The following is a 24,230-nucleotide window of genomic DNA, read 5'->3' on the forward strand; positions in this document are numbered from 1 at the left end:
ATTAATTTTTATGTCTTTTCAAATCTCCTGAATTGTTTGACTCTTGAAGAAAACCCGTTGATTATCGTTTAAATAACTACAAAAAATTCTCGTGTTAATTTGATTTGATCTGGCTTTTCTTCTGCAATTTTTTTTTTGTATTTGGAAAATATTTGAAAGTGATAGATACAATGTCACGATCAAAAATTTGTAATTAAGCTTGAAATGCTTTGATTAAATCAAATATAACAATAATTTTTTTGTTAATTCATTTAAATGTAAGCACAAATCACTTTGCCAGCATAAAAATTGGTTAAAGTTGCCACGGTAAAATAATAAACGATTGTCGTTTATCTTGGGAAACATTTGATAATTAACACTTTAGGGACCGCGCGATTACCATAGAAACTTACACCAAATACCGCTAATTTTTTGCGAAAATCGGCAAATACGAATGGTTTTACTAAAAACTTTGTAACTTTTAAACCAATAGACATATATGTATAAAATTTTCAGGAAATGTTTTCATGACCATAATGGATCGAGGGATGTCTTTCATTCATTGGTTATTAACCCCTTGCCTGCCGTCTAACCAATAGCATTTCATAAATTTTCGTTTATCAATATTTTTAAAACCATATTTTTTTTTCTTAAATCTTGTTATTATTATTACATAAACTGTCTTTATGTATAATCAGAATGACCATTTGCGTATGTTTAATTTTTATAATGAAAAAAATGTTAAATATAAAATTATGATCCATGATCGATTTTTTATGAGTTTATAAAAACGTCTACACTAATTAAATGCACTATATTTAAAAATAACTATATTTATTATAAAACACTAATATTTTATATTTCTGGTATAATTTTCCTCTAACAGCGTATCATCTCCTGTATTCTCCGTGATCGATTTTTTATGAGTCTATAAAAACGTTTACACTAATTGAATGCACTATATTTAAAAATAACTATATTTATTATAAAACTACGAAAAAAACACAAATATTTTATATTTTTGAAATAATAATCACTCGAGTAAAAGTTACCGAAATGCTATTCGCGCGATGGTCCATTGGATTTTTTCAAATATTTTTGTGCCTTCAGGATCAAGTTGAAAAGTCATCCATGGATAACAAACCATACTATATGGAAATATCAAATAACTTGCATTCAATGCATAGTGAATAGTCGAAGAAACAACGAAAACACATTTATATAAATGGTGCTCTTTTGACACAGATGTGTCGTTGAATAATTCTTCGACATTATCGGATGCACTGTATGCATGATAAAATTAAAAAAATTTCATGTTTCAGTATTTAAAAACACGAAATTTCAAAATGATTGACATCTCCCGAAAATAGTGAAACTTACATATATTTTATCATTAATTGATTTTTCGTATATATATCTAGACATCTCTTGATAATTTTTCGAAGCATAAATGGAATACCCATATTTATTTTGTTGGCAAAGTTGCATGTATTTGAGAACGCCTATGTGGCGTCCGCGGGCGCCAATGCTTGGACTATTCAGGACGCCAATGTGGCGTCCGCGGTCCTTAAAGTGTTAATAAAACGGAATAAATTAATAATTCACAGAAATCGTTCGCATGCCATCCAAATTCTCAAACGTGCCACCTTGGGCACGCGAGCCCTAGGTTCGCCATCCCTGTCCTAGGTGATGTATCGAACAAAATAAGTGTATTGAATTAGTAATCGTAATTACACGTGAGATACGTATTTTTAAATAATACATGTCTGTAAAGCCAATTGTCTGAATTTGACGAAAATAGTTTGAATCACGCGATAGGCAGTATTAATGATGAGGGTGTTTATTTTTGTAATTAGATATTCATGGCGTATCTTCGTGTTTTGAATTTACAATAACTGTATTGTAGTACGCTATAAATATTTGTACAGTGGACCTATCCCTTTGCGTCGATGGATAGTGTGATTTAATTGGGTGCTTATCTATACATCGATACGTTAGATTTTATCGATTTCTATATTTTTGGGACGGTTTTTATTAAAATTACAATATTGTTTACGTACTCACATGCCGTTTGATGAGTGAGAAAACGAAAGATTTTTGCTTATTAGATGTATTAAAGACTGCAATTTACATGCTAGAGAACTTCACCTGTGAGAGGCGTAACCTTACGCCTTAGGGGGTCGACCGAATGTGCATAAAATGACATAAACTATACTATTACTAATTAGTCTCTTGGAAATAAATCTAATTAGTCTCTTGTAGTATAAAACTCACCGATCGCAAAATATGCATCCTATGCACTTTTGGCTCGACGTCAGACGTTGACTTATTCGACGATTTTCCCCGAAGACGCGTAAGGGGCGAGAGTGTGACGGCGTGTTTCGACACGCACAAAGGAAACCTCTTTGCGGGAAATTTTCCGCGACGACTCCCACTCTGAAAATTATTTTACGTGTTTAATTCGGGCAATTTGGGCTCAGTCTGTGTCAACCGTGCTCGACCGATCCTCGTTCGCCCGTGGGAACTCCTCTGGACACCCGTCACCATCATCATCATCATCATAATTATCATGATACTATCACAGTAGTCGTGCAGTGTCATTGACATGTTCAATAAAAGGCGTTCGAGCGATTCGCGCTACAATTATTCAGACAATGACGTTTGTTTAAGATTTGAAAAGTTATCTGGTGAGGAACTGTCGGAAGCTGAATTTAAAACGGCATGCACTTCCGGTTTCATTCTATCGTTGATTCAGATGTGTGAGCTAGTTTTGCTAGTGTTCGTGAAGTGTTTTCGTGCTAAATTGAAAGTTTTAGGTCATTGTCAACGCTATATGCGATTCGACCAAAAGCTTATGCGCGTTCTATCGCAGTATTTTATTTTTAGAGGCATTGGATTTGAATACTCAAAATTTTGTCACGAAATTGTATCTTGGTTAGGTGTATTCATCACTCGTCCTTTTGCTTCATCATTGGTACATTCAGTAGATTTTGTTTTGTGTGAATTCCGCGGATTTTATGCATCCTATCGATCGCGTAAATCGAGTCATCGTGTTATTTTGGGCAAGAAGTATGCTCCGGAACGTACACAAATATAACGTGTTATTAATTTTAATAGTGAAACTCTTAAACAAAAAATTATTTCAGTGTGAAACTAATAAATAATAAACGCATTTCTACAAAAAATGATTATCTCAACTTCGTGATTGTTTTACTTTATTTTATACCAGGGCTGCTCAACCACTCGATCTTTGTTCCATTTTTTTAAATGTGACCTGAAACTATCTGAAACACAATCGAAGTACTCGCAGTGCTGATGATGTATCAAACAGATGTACATATGTATGTAGATAAATACCTAATTCTGACAATAATTGATGTCTTTTTACAAGTCTCATCATTTTAGCTCTACTAATTTACCTGAATCCGCTGTTTTTGTTAAAAAAAAAATTAAAACCTGACAATATTGTACGAAATTTTTTGAGTGACGACTTGGAAACATTATAGCACGATTGAAAATATGCTCATTTCAGAGGTCGAAATAGACAATTGCTTTATATTTTTTAGGGAATTATTATAATTTATGAAATTAAAATTGTTTTTATACAATAAGAAAACATTATGTTGGTTGTAATTATTAGTACCAAATTAATGGACATCTAACTTATACTTTCTATGAACCGCGAGGAACATAGACACAAAAGACACTGCTTATCACTACTGATAAACTGATGACGAAAGATCGACGTTCGATGGATGCTTTTCGCCCAAACAAACAGTTCATTATTGTCAATTTCTTAGAAAAACCATTCTTTTTGTTTTCTTGCTTTGAACACTAATGGAGCGGTCTATTGTTATTTTATGGCACCATCCTCGCCGCCTAAGTCTGCTGATGACCATCTTGACCGATGTTAACGATTATCTTTTTCATTGTGAAATCCTGATTCGGAAAATACTGCCGAATTTGGGCAATTGTCAAATATCTCATTAATAATATCAATTGCTTTATTTTTACAATATTTTTTTCTTTGTTTATATTTTAAATTCTAGTTTTTTTCTAATGAAATGTTTAATAAGCGTTCTATATTTGTAAACGTTTATTATTTAACTCATGAATATTGGTAGATCGTTTTTATAGAAAGAAGTAGAACGCGACTACCAAAAGGTTAGGCTGACCTGTATTATACAAAATATCAATATATAAAGTTTTGTGTTCTTGGGAAAAACCGACTTCGTTTTTTTTTTTATTTAAAAATTTTATTGTATAAAAAGTTGCGCTTCTAAAATTACTGTTCGTATGGATTTATTCTACCTTTTTGCAGAACTTTGTAACGGCTCATATTGTAACGGCTGGGTTAAATATTTAAAAATTCCTATGGCTTTGACGTATTGCAGTTTTCAAACTCATGCTGTGACGTATTTCGTGAATGTTTGTGTCGTATTGTAATTTTGCATCGTGATAGACGTTTGCGTGAACTTTTCAGACGTCACACGTCAGATGTCACACGTCAGATGTTTCGGTTTGCGGGGTGACATTCCACTCGTATCTCATTATGCTGGAGCTAATTTAGAACTCTTGAGACGACGGTCAAGGTTGCCTCTGGAGTCACGTGCCTGCCACCATCTTGTCACCTCGTGAGTACTCACTCCGAGGGAGCTTTCGATATTTGATCTGGGAAAGCTGGGGTCCTTTCTCATGGTAAAATTAACTGGCGATCGATGCCTCTAAAACGTGATGATTATTTTCAACTTATTTATTTTTAATTTCCACTGCACGCGAGTCCATCGATCTTTCCCAACTCCGCGCTAGTCTGTCTCAAAGCATTTGTCGACGTATAATTTTTTTTTGTTAATTAGCAATAAACGCTTCGGTGAATTTGGTCCGATATTTTTTATACAATAAATTGAAATTTCAGCCTTTGGATGAAATTTTATTAAAAACACGGCGTATGTGTTATTAATAAAACCGTTCAAAATTTGTGAGCTGATTTTGAACCACTTGTTCTATTCCTATTGGTTTGATATTTTACCGACATACGGGGATTAGCTCCCATTAAAGTAAGCAAATGTATCCGACATGAAGCAAGAGGAATTTAATCATTAAAAACTACACCAGGATCATCTATCAGATCGACGTGATGACAACTGGTTATCCAAACTATTTAAAACTACAAAAGTTAATTACTTATTAACACTATCTCGTTATATGTCATATTATGTATCTGAGAGCGTTAATTTGTACAAACAAACAGGCGGGACTATAACGTGTGAAGCTGTATTGTGGAAAATATTTGACGTATGACCTATGCCGAATTTATATTCTCATTTTTCTTTATTTACATATGTAAGCATATACAAATAACCAATAGATGGAATTTTGTGATTGTGAAAAATGTAATGATTTAAAATTTTCAACGAAAAAAAGAAATTCACAATAATTATACGACATTTGGATGATTATACATATGTAAAAGCGAGAATCCACAGCTGTACTTATTGTTCGCATGATGCTGCTTTGATGACTTTCATGTTCTGTCACAAAGAAAATTAACCTTCACCACGCGATGGTTTCGGTTTTATAAATAAAATGCATCACGCTATTCGCATAGATATCATCGATTCTATTTAATTGATGGCTTAAAGTCCTCCCGGGTCTTCAGTTGATTTTTTTTTCTTTTGTTTTTTTACATACTTTCAGAGAACATCCTTGCAAAAATGATGATTTTTTTAATGGTCTTATTTTTGAGTTTCACGGTTTTTATTTGCCAAACGTTTATAATATTAGACAATTATAAAAACGACGAATACATTCGGGCGGACTATTTTATTACATTTATATAAATTGTATGTAACTCTTATTAGTTGGTATTGATTTTTTTTTTGTAAGGCATCTATTTATAAAGCAAAAACGTACTAATTTAAATTGCTACTTTCGAAACGTGATATTCGTCACTAACAATATGTAACGTCTCTATCATCACTTGTTTTATATATGTTAGTAAATTACACTACTTTCAAAATACGCAAGAATATAAATTGGAATACAAGTCACATTTTATGAAAATAAATATTATATATTCCACGCATATTGTTGTTGACTGTCACATGTTTGAGATTTGTTTTAGCTTAATCAACAAAAATAGATTAAGCTAAAACTTTTTTGGATTCTTATACCCAGTACGCTACATAATCACTCCCTACTTTTGAATGCGATTTTGGAAAAAAACATTGTTATGTATCTGAATCTGAACGCTTTATGTATGTCGGTTGATATTTCGTTCTTAATTTACATAATTATATTAGACGCCATTAGCTGTCTCCACGTTTTTTTTCTTCAACGTTCGCTTTCAATTTCCATTTTACCATTCAACATGACGAATGCCTTACGACTATAGGGCATCCAATCCCGGAAGGACTTTTCAGCACCGGAATTGCGGTGATGGAAATCGATCCCGGGATCCCGGTGCTAGCACCGGAAAATTAAATGTATAAGATTTTTTTTTTCAATTGAATATTTTTGTATTTATTTGAAAAAAATCCACGTAAATACAAATATAATCAACTGTCCACACTTATTCAATTCCGTTGATTGAAAATTTTTCATTAGTGCCACTCTTTTTGTTTACTGTCTTTGTTTTCTCTATCGAAGAATATGATCGAAGACACCTCATTTTTTTCTTCACTTCTTCAGGGGTCATACCATATTTTGTTCCCAAAACTTTTAGTCATTTATTTATTTTTATTTACATATTTTTTTTCCTTGCATTAAGTACCCATAATAGCGGAAAATTTCGATAATCTTCTATAAAATTTATTATTTCCTCCGATCTAAGTGTCTAACGTAATATGACGTACGAATATACCCAACCGGCTCGGAGTGCGTTTGCTTGCCATGCAATCTGTCAAAACGCGTCCGTTCAACTCTGAAGCGCATGCGCTCAAATTGCACGAAAAATGAACAAGTTAAGACAGCTATTATACACAGTAATCAATCGTACATACCTACTATCGTACACATACATACCAGTGATGTGTCGTAAAAGCTCCCTGCTTTCGTCGCACAGCCTTGCTTACGTGTGCGCGAGCAGGATACAAAGGGACTCGGTATGACGTCACCCAGTCCCATTATTATATGTACATACATACATATTTATTCAAAATGCAGCATACCACTGATACACTATGTATAAGCTATGTAAAATTTGAATAACTTTTCTTAAAATTGTGAGATTTACTTAGCACTTAATTGTGATGAATTTAGTAAACCAACCCGTGATAACCTAAGCAAGTCGTTCTACTCAGAAGGAAGTAATTTGATAGTAAAAATATGATTATAGTTTTAGCACGCGATTCCAGCTACCAAGCGAAATGATTGGAATCATCGATGTTAATTAGCGGTTGGTTAAATCATCTGTCGGAACAACTCTTGGGCACGTGGCATATTATGCCTCGCGATCGATAATGAGAGGCGCACCCAATCTCGCTCTCAAAGTCTCCACTTTCATCACTATATAGTTCAGCCCTCGAAATAGTGGACTTGTTCTCTCTCGGTCTGTAGTGAGATCGATACACGTTTTTACAACCTTTTTTCGAATTCGAACACCCAGCAGATGAAGCTGGCATAACGTAACATAGCGTGCCATGTCACGTTGAAATTAAAATAAAATTTTAGAGGATGGGTTTTGTTTAATTTTTTTTTTGTTTACATGGCATATAAAATTAACGGATTTTCCGTTCCTAACATCTATTTTATATGGTTGTGGTGCAAAATAAATATTACTAGTACTTCTGTCGTCACGCAAAGGATCGCTATAAAGTAGACCGACTTCCCCTATCCGGCGTGCTAATATACAATATAAAATTATAATGCGTCGGATGACAAATGGTTTTATGTGTTTTCGACGAAGATATTCATCGATGGGAATCTTGATCTCGCTTCCAAAAGGACATATGATTTGAATCGTGTTTTATGAATATCAAGTATGCTTCATATAAAACCGTAGTTTTTGTTACATTTAACTTTGGAACTAACTTACATTTTTGACTTTGGGGATCATGTTTGTACAATGTGAAAGCAAATTAGTAAAATGTATTATTACGTACAAAGGTTCATTTATAATAGCACGGTGCAGACCGGCAACTACACGTTAACAGCAGGACGAAAAATATTCTTCAATACATTGTAGATGGACAGATTAACATATTCCGTAATATATACGTGACGTATCCGTAACAGCAATAACCGACACAGTGAATAGTTTCACATTAACAGCAGTATATATCACCGAAACGTATCAAGCAGAATCGATTTTCTTTGGCTACTGTGGAAATATTCACGCATGGCGTTATATCATAGTGCCAAGTGCACCCGTACTAATGAAAGTGCTGTCATGAGTAGTCACCGGACCCAGAAGGTGCCGCGTATTGTTCAAAGGTTGTAAATGCATTGTTAAAGGTTTGCCGAACCTCTTTTACAAAGGATTTACAACAATGGAACAATGAGTGGCCCCTTGGCTATCCTACCTCTAGCATATGAATATTCTAGGAAACGTCATATTGTGACAATATTGATCGGGGGCTCTGTAATGTACATGTAAGCCGATTTTGCCTTGCACTCGTCCAAAACAAATATGAACGTGCCGAAATGATGGTGCTGTATAGTATAAATAAAATAAGTCATTTCCGTGCAATTCTGTGCCGAGCTGTTGATGTACAGTGCTGGATAATATAATATTTATACTTTGGTACTTATCTTAAAACTGTCTAAATTTTTTTTAAATACCTTGCTCACGTCCCTTTTATCCCTTCTTTCATAAAACGTAAAATGTTGTTGTATTTTTATCAATGGTTTTTCTTTATATACTAAGCCGATAATGGGTTTTAATAGGGAGCATTGTCTTTTAAAGTTATGCTATTTTCACAACAAAAATACACGCCTGGAATTCAAAACGCATATACAATGTAGTTTGTTTCCGCTAAAAAGCTATGTAAACGCACGTCATGTGCTTCACATTATGCACGTGCACTAATTTTATCAATATTGACCACACTCAACGACTATGATAAATACATTATCGACTTTTTGTAATATATTTGAAAATTTGCCTTACTCATTTCAATCGATTTGCGGCTACAGATCGTCAACATTTTTTCTTCACTAAATGCAGTTTTAAGATGTTCGATAAATAATGGTTTTTGAAGAAAAATAGTAATGATATAATGTGAAAAAAATTAATTATGAAAGGTGTGTTTGGATAGTCAGCTGTCATCACGTCGATCTGACAAACAATATCGATGATTTTGTTAATTAATGATTAACTTCCTCTAGCATCGTGTCGGAGACATTTACCTTACTTTAATGACAGCTAACCGCCCGTATGTCGGTAAAATATCAAAGCAATCGGAGGAATGGAAGTGGTTTAGCTCACAAATAAACTGGTTGATTTTTCATCTTCATATTGGCACTTCTTCCCACCGAAACCTAAAATCTTCTGTATTTTTCATCCAAGATTGGGTTTGAGTTTCAATGTCTTTCATGGAACGTATCTTTAGCCGTTACTGGAACTTAACCCCACTGACTGACAATCTTTTACGAATTAAACACATGGATGTATGCATCACCTTTTTAGATAGTATTGCGAATGTAAAATAAATCAACTTGGACCTCAATATATTTACTTATTTTACTACCGCTGTGACAGGGAGATGATATATATATTGTTGAGACGCTAATCCCATAATTGCATGTACACGTGCACTCCGACCCACTCGGATAGTATCCTTTTCTACACACCCGGTCGACCCCCCACAACAGAAAACATGCGCCCAACTTGATCGATTTATTCCTTAACCCTTTGCCTGCGTCACCAAATTTAGCGAACATGCCCTGTACGCGGCTGCTTTTTTGCGGATTTTGTTATCGCGTTTTCGCTATAAATATAGGTTGTAATATTTTATAAATTATTTTAGCCTATATTGAATTTTTTTTTTACTACTGTCATCTATTGAATTTGGTAAAGTATACATTTAGTAATATTTTCAACCAAGTTATAAAATTTTAACACAATAGACGGCTCTTATACAGGTTGGAACTTCCAAGACATCTATGCGTGTCTCACGTGCTGAGGGCATGGTCGCTAGGACATGTATAGTAGTCGTACGCGGTGGAAAGGTTAAACCTCACCCGGTTTTCCCAAAACTCATTGAATTGCATCAACAGTAAAGTGGAACCTCGATTTACGAGAATAATTTGTCCCGTAAACGTGCTCGTAACTCAAAGCACTCATAAATCAAATTGTAGACATTGATTTCTTATTTAATCTGTCACTCGCATACTTTCTTGTTGCCTCACGATAAGTTCCTTCTCAATAATTTATATCGCGATCATTTCCTTCTTATTGTATTTATGCGAACTTCTCATTTATCAGGCTAAAATTTTGCTCGTAAATCGAGTTATTCGTAATTCAAGGTTTTTAATACAGATTACACTCCACATTCAGCTGCTACTCGTATGATAAACTACTCATGATCTTAGTTTTCGAGAACAATGTCTTGTTTTCGTTCTTTTCTCTTTTAAACAATCTTGCTGTATGTACATACATGCAAACCATTCCACTGGCAAATATTCTTGACCACTAGTGTTATGCTTGGATTGAGTTATGTGCAAAAATGAAAACCAAAAAATGGTAATTTGCGTAAATATCAATTACATACATTGACGACTTTATGAAAGCGCGATGCAAATGTGGTATGTTAAATATAAACACTTATCTGGCCTATCGCTTACTTTTGAACACATACACACGCACACATCCACTTCAAAAGCTGATAAGAGTCGGAGACAATCAGTAGGACAACACACACACACACACACACACACGAGTGACTACAAGTGAATTTGTTTCATTTTAGTGCATGATTCGGTCGTCGCGTTCGACGCACGTACGATGCCGAAGTTTTCGACCCGAGATCGAGGAGTTCGAAGTAGTAGTCGTCGTCCGACATGACTTTCGGACTGTCTGACATGTTCCACATGGTGTTCATCGATTGTATTGTACGCGTATTCCTCGTCACCATACCTCGCTGGTTTGCCACCATAGGGAGACGACTCTTCTGTTGCAAACCCTCAACGCCCAACAATGTCAATATCGGTAAATTTGGACTGTGATCAGACTAAGTGGTTCATTTTCCCATCGCTTGGACCTAGCTCTGTGAAGATGACCCAACCCACGTTATAAGTACATACATAATCTTATCGAGTTCAGTAACAATCAACATTACGAACTATAATATTGCTTTTAACCGTGGGTTAGATCTTTTTTGCAAAGTTTATACTTATTTGAAGTGTATCTGTCTAATGTAATACTATCACAACGTTGATTATTGGTTTAGTTCCGAGCTTAACACCTATCTATAATGATAAATTAACCACTAAAGATGGGCACGCTTGATAAATAAAATTTTATCACAGAAGTATACATTGACATACACAGTATACATATATACATATTACTGAAATGCACTGTTTCGAAGGTTGAGTGTATGTTTTTAGTCATTTTCTTGTGCAAAGTTAGGGTTGTCGATGCGATGTCACGTCATGTCGTTAGCATGATTTACTTGATGTGTATTATACACAGTTGTAAAGTGTGCACATACGCATTGAAAGACAATTAGGTGAGTGAGATGTGACCTAGAACTAGTTTATTATTGGTGTATGATTTTATCAAATTTTACCCAAGTGCTAGAAACGTTGGTGATTAAACAGCGGAAAAAATGGTTAATTTTCATCGTTCTGTTGATTTGCTTATCTTCGCGGTGTTCAATTATATATGTACGTCACATGTGACATATGGTAGTTGCATACATATTTAAATTATGTATGTTTAATTTTTCTTTTTTTCTTTCGAGCAGATCGTGTGATAGCCCTATCGATGGATTTATTTTTTTTATAAAAAAGATGACTAACCTAACCTAACATCGATAAATATTATCGCAACTACAATAATACAACTTCAATTTTTTTATGCCACATTATTATTAGAGTAGAATTTGGATTAGTATTGGGGAAATAATGTTGATATTTCATGGTGGTATATGATTAATTGTAGTCTGAATGGCTTGACATGACTTTTTTTTTTAATAATTCCCAATGAATTGAGAATTAAGGCACACACAAAATCATACGGCACGGCATGTCTAGTTAGACTCCAGCTTTGAATAGGCGTACGTTATATCCAAAGATCGATGTTGGGACGGTGCTTTTCCCAAAAAAAGTTCAATTTGTCAATTGCTTATTTGATTTCTTGCTTTGTACATTAATGGAGTGATCTATTGTTATTAAAAAAAACACCAAGCCAACGCCTAAGTCTAGTTCTGTCGTTTTTAATTCTTACGATCTTATTATTTGGACATGTTTCTCCTACATTTATTCTAATATGGTTATCTATATCACCGTTATCGATCACTGTCAAACCTACATTTACATGGAAAATATGGTAATTGGATTATTAATCACATCACGATCGCCCAAAACACAATTTTTGCTATGAAAATCGCGAATGCGGAATATTTGGCACTCGAATTCTCGTCAGTATGATGGACTTTTCGGCTGCCAGAAGTTCCGTTATAGAGATTTTAGTGACTTTTGGGCGAGCGCTTTGTGATCAATAATCACCAAACCGGGAAATATATCACCGAAAACACTCCCGGGGGTGGTGAGATTTAGCCTTAAAGTTAATTTACGGCAGCTGCACGTAAATTAAATAAATTAATTTATATAAAAATTATTACATCTTTTTAATAATAATTAAATTAATCAAAAATTATTATTTTGTTAATAATTATCTACTATAAATCTAAATTTAATTTATTTCTTAAATTATGTAGACACATTTATATGTACGTAGCGTAGACGTAAAAGCAGCAGCCGACACGATCTATTCATATTATAAATCGGTACATGTCACCGAAACATATCAAGCAGAATCGGTTTTATTTGGCCATTGTGGAAATATCCGCGCACGACGTAACGTCATAGTAGCGAGTGCACGCGTGCTAACGAAAGTGCGCATGTGCGTATGAATATTTTCAAAAACATTGTTACAATATTGACTCAACGATACGACGCAAGCAATATTGCGCCGTATCGTCGCGCTCTTTAATGCATATGTAAGCCGATGTTATCTTGCACTCGTCCAAAACAAGTCACAACGTGCCGCAGCGCGCGCTGCTGTATACTTTGAATATAAGTAATCTTTTCCTTCCACTATTATGCCGAGCTGTTGACGTGCAGTGCTGGATAATATAAATATATATCGAATCGCGATTCTCCACTATGTATGCAACCTAAAATATAAAAATAAAGGTGCTATTTCTACCATTATGTCATATTGGTTACTGCATTTGCGTGTCAAACTAACATCAAAACCGCGTTTTTTTTTTTCAAATCAGTCATTACGACGTTGCCTTTTTTCGAATAGCTATCTCTGCATATTTATACTGTCAATCATTCATCACCTGCATTTATCGCAGCTGCAACGGAAAAATACGATCCCAATGAGTAATAAATGCACACTTGGGTTCAACGGTCAATTGTGAAGAATGTATAATACAACAAAAGTCTAACACGCACGTGTTTGCTTAAATTAAAGTGTCGATAAGCGGCTTATATTTAAAAAAATGTTTTATTTAGTTAATTACAGCTTCATTATGATGAAATTTAAATGTGTATAATGAATTAATTCATTTACAAAAGTTCGATTGATACATTTCGGTTTAGTCATTTTAAATGCAAACGTTGGGTGTGACATATTAAATCAATGGTTATCAGTGTATGATGGTTAATATAAGGAAAATAGAGCTTTCCTCGACAAAAAAATGATTTATTGGCAAAAGTTCTATGGTTTTATGTTAATATGGGCGTGGCTTTTATTTTGCATCTTACTTGCACATGCAAAATTGAACTACACGTCTTGCAATAAGGAGCAGACACACAAAGAGGCACGCGTGACGTGTAGTTTTATACCTGTAAAAAAACGCCAGCACGTACGATCTATAAAAATCACCCCTTGCAGTGTTTTCAGTGATATTTTATCCTTGTATTGATAGAGGTTTGGCATTGATCGAATACGATGATTCCCATATTTGGAGAAATGTAGGAGGAACTTGTCGAAGTAATAATGACCCGAAGAAACACCCATCACAGCTGGAGTCAACATGGCGTGCCGTACGATTCGGTGTGTTTGTATCCCTTATATTCATATGTAGAAACACAAAACGGCAACACCCAATGTTAAATGGGTATAAACACACGTGCATGCCGCACGGTTCAGTGTGCTTGCATCTTTATGCTCACACACAGCCCTAATGGTAAGAATATCAAAAGTGCGGCACGGGACGCGTACGTGGACTCCAGTAGTGGGAGGCGTATATACACTGTAGGAGTTGCCCATATCGAGGTCACAATTCGTGCGATTTCAATAAGTTTATCCTACATTTCTTCAAATATGGGAATCACCGTTATTGATCACTATCAAAACTATTGTCAATACAAAGATAAAATATAACTGAAAACACTCCTGGGGGTAAGGGACGCTGCAGTACGGATTTGGCATATTTCTTAATTGTGTGCGTGATTCAATTCTTCAGCTACGTGTGATATTGAAATGTCACCAATTTTGAATGTAGTTTTCCCAACGTGGAGACACATTCCATTAATTTTAGGCTGGGGTTAGGGGATGTGAAAAATTCGGCAAAATCGTTAGTCTCATGTCGGTGAGTTGCATCATGGTACGCTCGTCGAAGATCTGAACTTTCGCAACGCGTTGCCTATGAATAGCACACCCCTCATATTCCAGAATCGGTCAAATAACCGTCAATCGATTGCATCGTGCAGTGCACGTGTCCAGCGGGTGTTTGATATTGTGTACACATGTTTGTCGATCTGATTGGCCAGCCTCTGCTAATTGGTGTGTTCAGATTCACTCGACGGTGTTTGTTGGCCGACGCAATTAACGCTCATCATCAGGAACCGGCCTGGCTAGCTGGCCAGTCGGATCTGCGTTCCGGTTCAGTCCGGTCCATTTGACACTTTCGGAAAAGCCTTTGTGATATCAGCATCTCCGAAAACTGATATATTTTTAACCCCCTCCTTTACTTTCGTGCCATGGTGGCGAGGGATAATAACAAGTGGGGGTTTGGCGCCTCCAAGGCGCCGGCCCTGGCGAGATTCTGCCGCCGCATCAAACGAATCATCTGTGAGTGAAATAAAAATCTTGCTAAAACATCCTTCTTATTAACATATAAACTGCCCAATCTGATTGTTGCACCCTTTTCAAATTTTTTGTAGTGGAGTGCAGTGATAAAACAACGTTGAAACTATTTTCTTAGATTTGACTCGAGGCAATAAAATTGAATTGCTTAAAATAAGTTATCGAAAGACATTCATAATTTAAAAAAAAAAGGTATTTATGTCGCATTATGATTGCACTACATATGTTGTTTTGTGAATTTCTATGGACATTTCTTGTCTTTGAAGCAAGACTTGGAAGGTTGTTATTAGTAGAGATCGGTTAGTCACAAAAAAGGGACCGAACTAGGCAAGTGCTTTAAATTCCCAGGGAATTATTATAATCTACATATATAAAAAAATTCAGTCACGTATGCGTTTCTATACCATTCAACCGATTGCGATGAATCTTACATGAGTTATTGTGTGCATACCCGCGATGGTTTCTGTAAAAAAATCCCCCAAAAACGGGAACGGGAAAACAGTATGAGTGGCATTGCAACGCAATAATTTCAAATGTATTCGCATCGCCACCTGCGTTGTTAGGGTAAATAAACAAACAATTGAATAATTTCAAATGTGTTCGCCGCCTGCGTTTTTCCGACAAATTATCATTACTCTAATCTAATGTGATTATTAAGTATTAATTTGAAACTGAAACATTCACTTATCGAAACACATCGAGAAACGGGAATTGCATGCGCTATTGTGACATTGGAATGCATGCCGGGTTCAGCTAGTCTTAATATATAATTTCGAAAGAGACTTTGTAACTACATATGTATGTAAATATTGCTGGTTCGTAAATCCGTGACGTCATTGCACAAATGAATATTCAAATAAAATAAAACTATTCAAATAAATTTAATAAAATTTTTACTATTAGATTGGCCATGTTTAATCGGTTTATATTACAAATACCGAGCGAAGCCGAGTAAAACCACTAGTAGTTATCTATAAAATTAAAATTGTTTTTTTAACCAGTGTTGAACATTATGTTGGTTCATCTAATATTAGCGATGAATACTTTCTATGAACCGCGATGACCAAAATTCTGTGACAATTAAAAAAAAATCATGTGTCAATCACTTGTTTGTGTTAATATTGGAAGAAGAGAACGTTGTTTGTTATATTTTCGCTAGCCTTTAAGTGTTATTAAATGTATAAAATGTGTTACCAATACAGCCCATTGGCATGTTGCCCTGCCTACAAAAGACATTACCATGTTCAATGGTCTATCTCCAGTTATTAGTTGAAATTATGTATTTTATCACAAGGAACAATAATCGGTTTTTATTTTTACTAATTGCTACGTTCTTTTAGTTAATATTAAAATTTTTACTATGAATAGAAAATTTTGTGATAAAAGTGTATTCAATATTTATTTCAATACGTTGAATTGTGCCACAGGCAAATGTTTTTATGCAAACGAGTTTCGATAACGATTTTTTTTCTAGTTAATCAATGAATATAAAAATAAATAATAAAATCATGTGATGGAGTAAAATGTAAAATGTTCTCTCGCAATGACAATTTTACCGATGTCTTAAAATTTTCTTAAATAAATTAAATAAAATCAAAATTTCATATTATAGCATTGTGCGATGTGTACTTAGGTTGCCTAATATTTAATTTAAAAAAAAAATTACCATGGTGCCATTACTGGTTACCCCAAGATGACATCTATGGTCAAATTTGTACATATGTACTACTATATATAAATTTATGGCATTTATTATATATTTGAAAAAAATGGTGTTAAATTAGGGTAGGTTGCCAATTTAGTAGGAACCGTTTCAACAATGAGATCAGATAAATTGACAAACTGATAGGAAACGATCGGGCTGGAGTTACCAGTAACAAAACATGAAATGTATACTATACACTGATTTGATAAGATTTCGAGTACATCAAATTTGTTCTAATTATAATCATTTTTATTTGGATTTATATGCTACAAATTTATTTTTAATAAGTGATTAATATTGTGACTCGTTTGAATTTCAGCTGGACGAGATGGATCAGAATCGGAAGTGGTCACTGTGCTCGCTACATCTGGACAAGGGCCAGACCGCCCACAAGAAGTCAGCTACACGGCTGAAAAACTTATCGGAAATGGGAGTTTTGGACTGGTTTACCAGGCCAAACTCTGTGAAACTGGAGAGCTTATTGCCATTAAACGGGTGTTACAGGATAAACGTTTTAAGGTATGCAATATGAGGGCATTTACCATTGTTCAAATTTTATCGAGTTAATTCTGTCTTTGAGTTTTACTAACGTACTTTATTTCTTATGTTTTTCAGAACCGCGAGTTACAAATAATGAGACGATTGGAGCACTGTAACATTGTTAAATTGAAATATTTCTATTACTGTAATGGTGATAATGTAAGTCATATACGAGATCTTATTATAATATATATATGTTTATTTATCCTCATGTGTATGCATGTCGATGTTGTGTGCGCTTGTATGAGGATGTGAATATGAATTGGTATTATAATTTATAATATTGATACCATGTAGAAATAACAAATCGATAGTACTAGTAATACATAGATTAGATAGTTCCATGGTAATATATGATTCTTTCTAAACATGGTAAGAGCAATCTCAAAAGTGAAGTTAATCGGAATATATGAATTATAATTCTGTTAAATGAAAACTGAAACTACTGCTTTTGCTACACATACATATGTACATATTAAATTAAAAGTCAAAATTGGAGACACATATATATGTGAAGTTATACTATATATTGCATTATGTTTTTACTTTCTGTAAGACAGCTATACATATTGTATTTTTTTTATTTTATTACTTTTTGTAAGTAGTCTATGTATGTATGTATGTATGTATCTATGTAAATTTATCATATATTGATCATAGGATTGGCAATATTATGCAATTTGTAAGATGTTAGTGATGATGAAATGAATTTTAATTTTTCTCTTGGGTTTGTTCATTTACAATAATTTTTTTCTTTTTGTTTTGTCGTGGTGATTTGATTTTAAAACAAGAGAGACGTACCGTTGGATATGACCGGATTCATGGCGGCTATGCAGGTAGCGTGAGTGGCTCACTATGCGATTGACAGTTTTCATTCATATACATTCATATTGTTTTAATAATGCTCAAATTAACATTGCTACATATTAGGGATCCCAAATATTCGTCGACTCCAACTTTTCGAATATCTAATAGTAAATCAAGAGCTAATCGAATATTCGAAAATTAAAAAAAGGGTAATTACATATGTACTAAGCATAAATTACATTATATTTATATACGTAATATATTACAATTATTAAAACATAATTTTAAGAAAATTAAAAAAACAAAACTTAAGTACACACATAAAATATAAGATATAAATTTATAAACACCTGTTGTTATTAAAGATGCACTATTTTTGCTTAATTTTTTGGTTTCAGCGGGAGTAAGAACATCAATTAAAATTTACAAACTATCAATTTCACTCTTAGAAACAGTATTGAAATTATATTCTTTCAGTGCTATGTTTACACTTTCGTAAACTTGAATAAATCGTCTTATCATAGTTGCCATTGAATTCCACCTCGTTTTCACATCCAATAATAATTTCAATAATTTCATTTTTTTTTTCTTTTTTCATTATGATTTCTTCTAAAAATGTATATTTCGCCGGTGACTTTCTGATGTTTTCTAAAATTTCGTAGAGATTATTATCGATCGAAAAGTGACTTCCTTCAAATATTTCTGTATTTAATGAATACAAATCCGTTTCTTCACATGTAGATATTTCATCTTCCTCATTATCTTCATTTTCATCACAATTATCCCCATTACATATTTAATTTTCTTCATAATCGTCGGCTTCGTCGTCATCACTCTTTTCATATTGATTTTGTGTATTTATTTCATTAAAAAATATATACACAAATAATATTCGAATAGTTGCTGAAATATTCGAATAACGAATGGCTGAAAAATCAGATGAATAATTCGAATACTCGAATATTCGATTGGGATCCCTACTACATATCCTGTGAGTGTAAAATGTCACATTTTAGATATTGCATAATATTGTGCCACCCCCTACCCACCCTAACCCGCTGCCTCCTTTAACAATTTGCCAATTGAAGATTAATGTAAATTCATTAATTTTATCATCCCGTGGATGTGGATAGTCCCAATGCTATATTTTCAAATGATGGGAGGTTTTGTTCTACATACAAAGTGTTCATGCTTCATTTTAACACATTCTTTATCCCTACTTTGCCAGAGGTTGTTTGTAATTCTTTGATTTTAGGTATATATTTTAAATTTGAGTTATATATGCTATTATAGTTTGTGTTTCTGTTTGTGAGCGTGTATATGGTTTTGGTGATATCCCAAATATACATTTATGACTATTCAAAAAGGGAGAATGTCAAAATATTGAAAATTTGATGAAGTCTGCTCAATGAATATTTAAGACCCTTTGCTTTCAGGGATATTGTTTGAAAATACATTTTGACATTTGCCATTAACGCAGTCGATAGTTGTTTTTTTGCAAACGTTGTCATTTTTACTTAATATAGTAGAGATTTATAAGAATCATACATATTTTACGTACATAATTAAAAATTTTGTTAGTATTCAATCTTTTCTTATGTATTTTCAGAAAGATGAGGTTTACTTAAATTTGGTACTTGAATATATGCCTGAAACTGTATATAGAGTTGCAAGATTTTACTCTAAGAATAAGCTTATTATGCCTATCAGCTTTGTGCAGGTAAATATTATTTTATTTATATGCAATATTAATTTTAATGAACGTTTGAACGTTTTATAATACGTGTTAAATTTTGTCTGTTTTAGTTGTATATGTACCAGTTGTTTCGCAGTCTCGCTTATATACATTCTCTAGGGATATGTCACAGGGATATAAAACCTCAAAATTTGCTGATGGACACTGCCACCGGTGTGTTGAAACTGTGCGATTTTGGCTCAGCTAAACTGCTCGTACGAGGCGAACCGAATGTTTCGTATATATGTTCTCGATATTATAGGGCACCTGAACTAATATTCGGTGCTACAAATTACACAACCAAAATTGGTAAGAGTGTTTCCTTGAATCCATGTTTGGTGAAGATGTCAATATATTTGTTACTTGACGCTTGCGCATTTTAGATGTGTGGAGTGCAGGCTGTGTAATGGCAGAATTGCTACTAGGGCAACCTATATTTCCCGGCGATTCTGGCGTAGATCAACTGGTGGAAATAATTAAAGTCTTAGGTACACCGACTCGAGAGCAAATTCACGAGATGAATCCTAATTACACTGAATTTAAATTTCCGCAAATTAAAAGTCATCCTTGGTATAAGGTACGAATATTTTATTTTAATTTTATTTATAACTTTGAACACATTAACGTAGTCATATTTATTATTATGTCATTATTCTTTATTTTATGGCATGATATGAATATTAATTCAATTTGAATGGTGTGTAAACATATATAAAATACATATATATATACAATATATAAAACAAGACCTCAACAACTATTATTTATGATACTATAATCATCATTTGATATTGTATTACAATAATTCAGTGTTAAGAATGTATTTATTTATTATAGTATTCATGTATTCAGTAGTACGTTTTAAAATATAGTAATATTTGCCAATATCACTTGTCATAATTTATTTAAAGTATATAATAGCAAGTATATTATTATACATAAATAACTGTTTTATTTTTTATTTAATGCATTGCTTAAGTTGTATCGATTATTATAATTAACTCATTATGGACCGCCCAAATATTCCTAAAACTATGAGAGTGCGTATTTTCCGCAAATAATGGGTTTTGTAAATTAAACATAATTTAGGAGTTAAAACAAATTTTATTACAGCTTCTTTTTGAATTACCAGATCAGTATTTCTCAAACTGTGGTGATTGCTTTATTCAATTTTGTATAAAATTTATTTATTTATTTATTTATTTATTCTAAACAGACCATTGTGGCATATATATACATTTCAATATATTTCACGAAATAAACGATATTTATCTTTTACTTCATTGTGTTATTAATTTAAAAAATAAGCTGTAAGCATGCTACGCGAGAAAAAACCAGTCAATTTCCGTATCTGGGGATTTGAAATCTTTTTTTCTTAATATCATTATTTTGAATTATTGTCGATCAATTCCCTGGAAAAACATTCAAGCTTTAAACCATAAAAATATTTTATTTATCGGTAGTTTGGATAAAGATGCTGGTTTGATATCTATGAATGGAAGTTTTAAATAATACGTTTTTTTTTTTTTGATAGAGGATTTAAAAACACATTATGTTGACAGCCTTTGAATGAAGTACGTTAATATCTAATAACTAATTAAAAACACAGTACGTTAATATATAATTGTTTTTAACAGAAAGTACATCAAAATCAATTTGTACGGAATAATTTCAACAATTAAATTAGATAAATTGGCAAACGCTGATAAAAACTAACTACTTTGGAGTCACAAGTATCCAAATCTGAACTGCATTATCTCTGAAATACTATAAATTATACAATGTATGATTCTTTTCAATCAAGGTCTAACTAAGGCTCCATCCCGTTGGACCTGTGAGACATGTTAACCACTAAGCTAATACGGTTGGCAGTTTTGTCAAATTTCAGAATTGTCTGATTAAGTCTAGATAATTATTTAAAAATAAAATAAAACGATATTGTAGCGTAGTGGTGAGTTCAGGATACAAATGAAAGGCCGAAGTCGTTTCACAGCATTTATTTAATGATTCGGGAGGTCCACACGAAACCACCTTTCACTCCAGAATACTTGATCTACCGTGTGTACCTGCTTATAAAGGACAAGTTGCCCAGCATAGCATCCCCGATCCGTTGGCGTGTCTATTGTGTAGGCACGTAGGTCTACCCGTTCTGTGAGAACCGCAGCGTATCCTTTGTTCGGGTCCCTTTAGCCTAATCCGGGGTTTCTATTGTTCACCCACGAATGCACTTAGACGGTGGATACTCTCTCCCATGTTCCCACATTACAATATAATACAAAAATTAAAAGATAGAATACATACTAGCTAATAATCGACACATTTTTTCATTGGATATTTTATGCTTATATCAAACATCAAAATCATATATATTATATTATTTATCACTGATGTATTTTATAGTGTTAATTTTAAAATTAAAATCTTAGTTGAAATATTTTCACAATATACGTATTTCATTGTGGTCTCATTTTAATATGTTCATCAACATCGAATCGATTGTCATATTTTGAAGAAATAGCCTCACATGTTGGATGTGTGTGTGTATTTCACAGTTGTCGTTGCAGCGTATGAGTCAACCGTTATGCCATCAAGAACGCCAGCCCATTAGAGTAAGTTGCAGGGTGATCAAACACAAACATTTCAAGTGTATTATTTTTATACTACATATATGCTAACCTTTCACACTTGTCATTTTTTATTTTATTATTGCGAGTGTCTTGCCACATTTAAGTGTCAACATTTCAGAGGCATGTTAACACTTCATTTATGTACGAAAGTTTGAAGTATACGTGTATAGTATTATATGTCAACTTTTAAGCGGTGACCGATTGTCTCGTCGTCATCAAGTGCTCAAATTCCTATTTAGTTATAAAAGATTGCTTAGAAATCTTTTACTTCTTGCATTTGTTAATAGCATCGTTGTGATAAATACACACACACACATACACTTGTTAAATAGAGGAATAAGTATGTTAGGATTGATAATCAATGCTTTGTGTTTACATCAAAATCATTTGAGTTCAAAGTAAAGTGAAGCATGTTGTTGTGTTGAATTTTATTATGTTTTTAAAGTCGTTCATTCGCTTTTGTTTAAGTTTTTCGTGTGGTCGATTCACACGCATGATTCAAGCTTGATTTTCTTTTAACAAAATAAGTTAAATGTTTTAACCATTCGTTGCGTTGATATGAATTGGGCTGTTCAATGATAATAATATTCAAAGCGTTATGTTATGCTTTTGACCTCTTCTTAACCGCTTAGACGCCCAGCCGACGCGCTGAGCGTATAATAGATACGGCCGTTTGCGCCTTAAGGCGCTTTGGGCAGCTAAGCGGTTAATATTCAATCTGTTTTATATTAAATAGATTTTTCATACAAAATAAAAGAAAAAGTCATGAAATCTAACAAGATTGAGATTGATTGATATTTAAAATAAATTTATCAAACATTAAATATTCATTTTGTTCACTTGACTTGCCTGAACCTTATAAGGTCCAGTTATTAATTTATATATTTTAAATTGTTTCAGGTGTTCCGATCAAGCGTACCGAGCAGCGCTCTCAATTTGATCACAAAACTACTGGAATATACACCAAAGGCTCGCATGTCTCCATTGGCTGCATGTGCGCATTACTTCTTTGACGAATTGCGTCAGAGAGGAGCATGTTTACCAAACGGTGGTGAACTACCTCCCCTATTTAACTTCACCGAACAAGGTATAACTTATTCCTAATTACCGAATATAACCACTATCCAAAATATGTACAGTATATTCATTTTTTTTATCAACCACTAGAGTTTCAAATGACTAGTATCATATTAATATATATATATATATATATATATATATATATATATATATATATATATATATATATATATATATATATATATATATATATATATGTGTGTGTTACAGTCCAAGTGTACATTTCATGAACATACTAGTTTGTTCATACACAAACCAATCTGGCCAGTTTTAATGTACACAAAAGAAGGCACTCATTGGTTATATGGACGCATCCGATCATCGATTATACACACTTACACTAACACATGCAAATACATAACAGTTACATGAATGGCCTCTAAGTGTCGCAAACAGTTTAAGGATTGTGACAGTGTGCAACTAGTGATTGACTTTACATCGAACAATATCAATAAAAATTAAATACGTATTATCCAAATAATTTTATTA

General features: G+C 33.4%; 1 protein-coding gene across 4 annotated transcripts in view; it reads left to right on the top strand.

The window, feature by feature from the left end:
* sgg (glycogen synthase kinase 3 beta homolog shaggy) overlaps positions 1 to 24,230 on the top strand; it is a 52,690-nt gene that overhangs the window by 25,484 nt on the left and 2,976 nt on the right. The window contains exons 1-8 of one of the 4 annotated variants that reach the window (XM_077429927.1): positions 10,888 to 11,128; positions 17,272 to 17,471; positions 17,568 to 17,651; positions 18,284 to 18,328; positions 19,909 to 20,019; positions 20,106 to 20,343; positions 20,418 to 20,611; positions 23,562 to 23,748. In XM_077429927.1, coding sequence (XP_077286053.1) covers positions 10,981 to 11,128; positions 17,272 to 17,471; positions 17,568 to 17,651; positions 18,284 to 18,328; positions 19,909 to 20,019; positions 20,106 to 20,343; positions 20,418 to 20,611; positions 23,562 to 23,748 — 1,207 coding nt within the window. In that variant the 5' untranslated portion in view covers positions 10,888 to 10,980. Of the gene's footprint in view, positions 1 to 10,814; positions 11,129 to 17,271; positions 17,472 to 17,567; positions 17,652 to 18,283; positions 18,329 to 19,908; positions 20,020 to 20,105; positions 20,344 to 20,417; positions 20,612 to 23,561; positions 23,749 to 24,230 lie in introns of those variants that run through there. The other 3 variants (XM_077429943.1, XM_077429935.1, XM_077429952.1) reach the window with 3 other exon arrangements.

Source organism: Arctopsyche grandis, chromosome 1, assembly GCF_051622035.1.
Source record: "Arctopsyche grandis isolate Sample6627 chromosome 1, ASM5162203v2, whole genome shotgun sequence".
Lineage (NCBI taxonomy): Eukaryota > Metazoa > Arthropoda > Insecta > Trichoptera > Hydropsychidae > Arctopsyche > Arctopsyche grandis.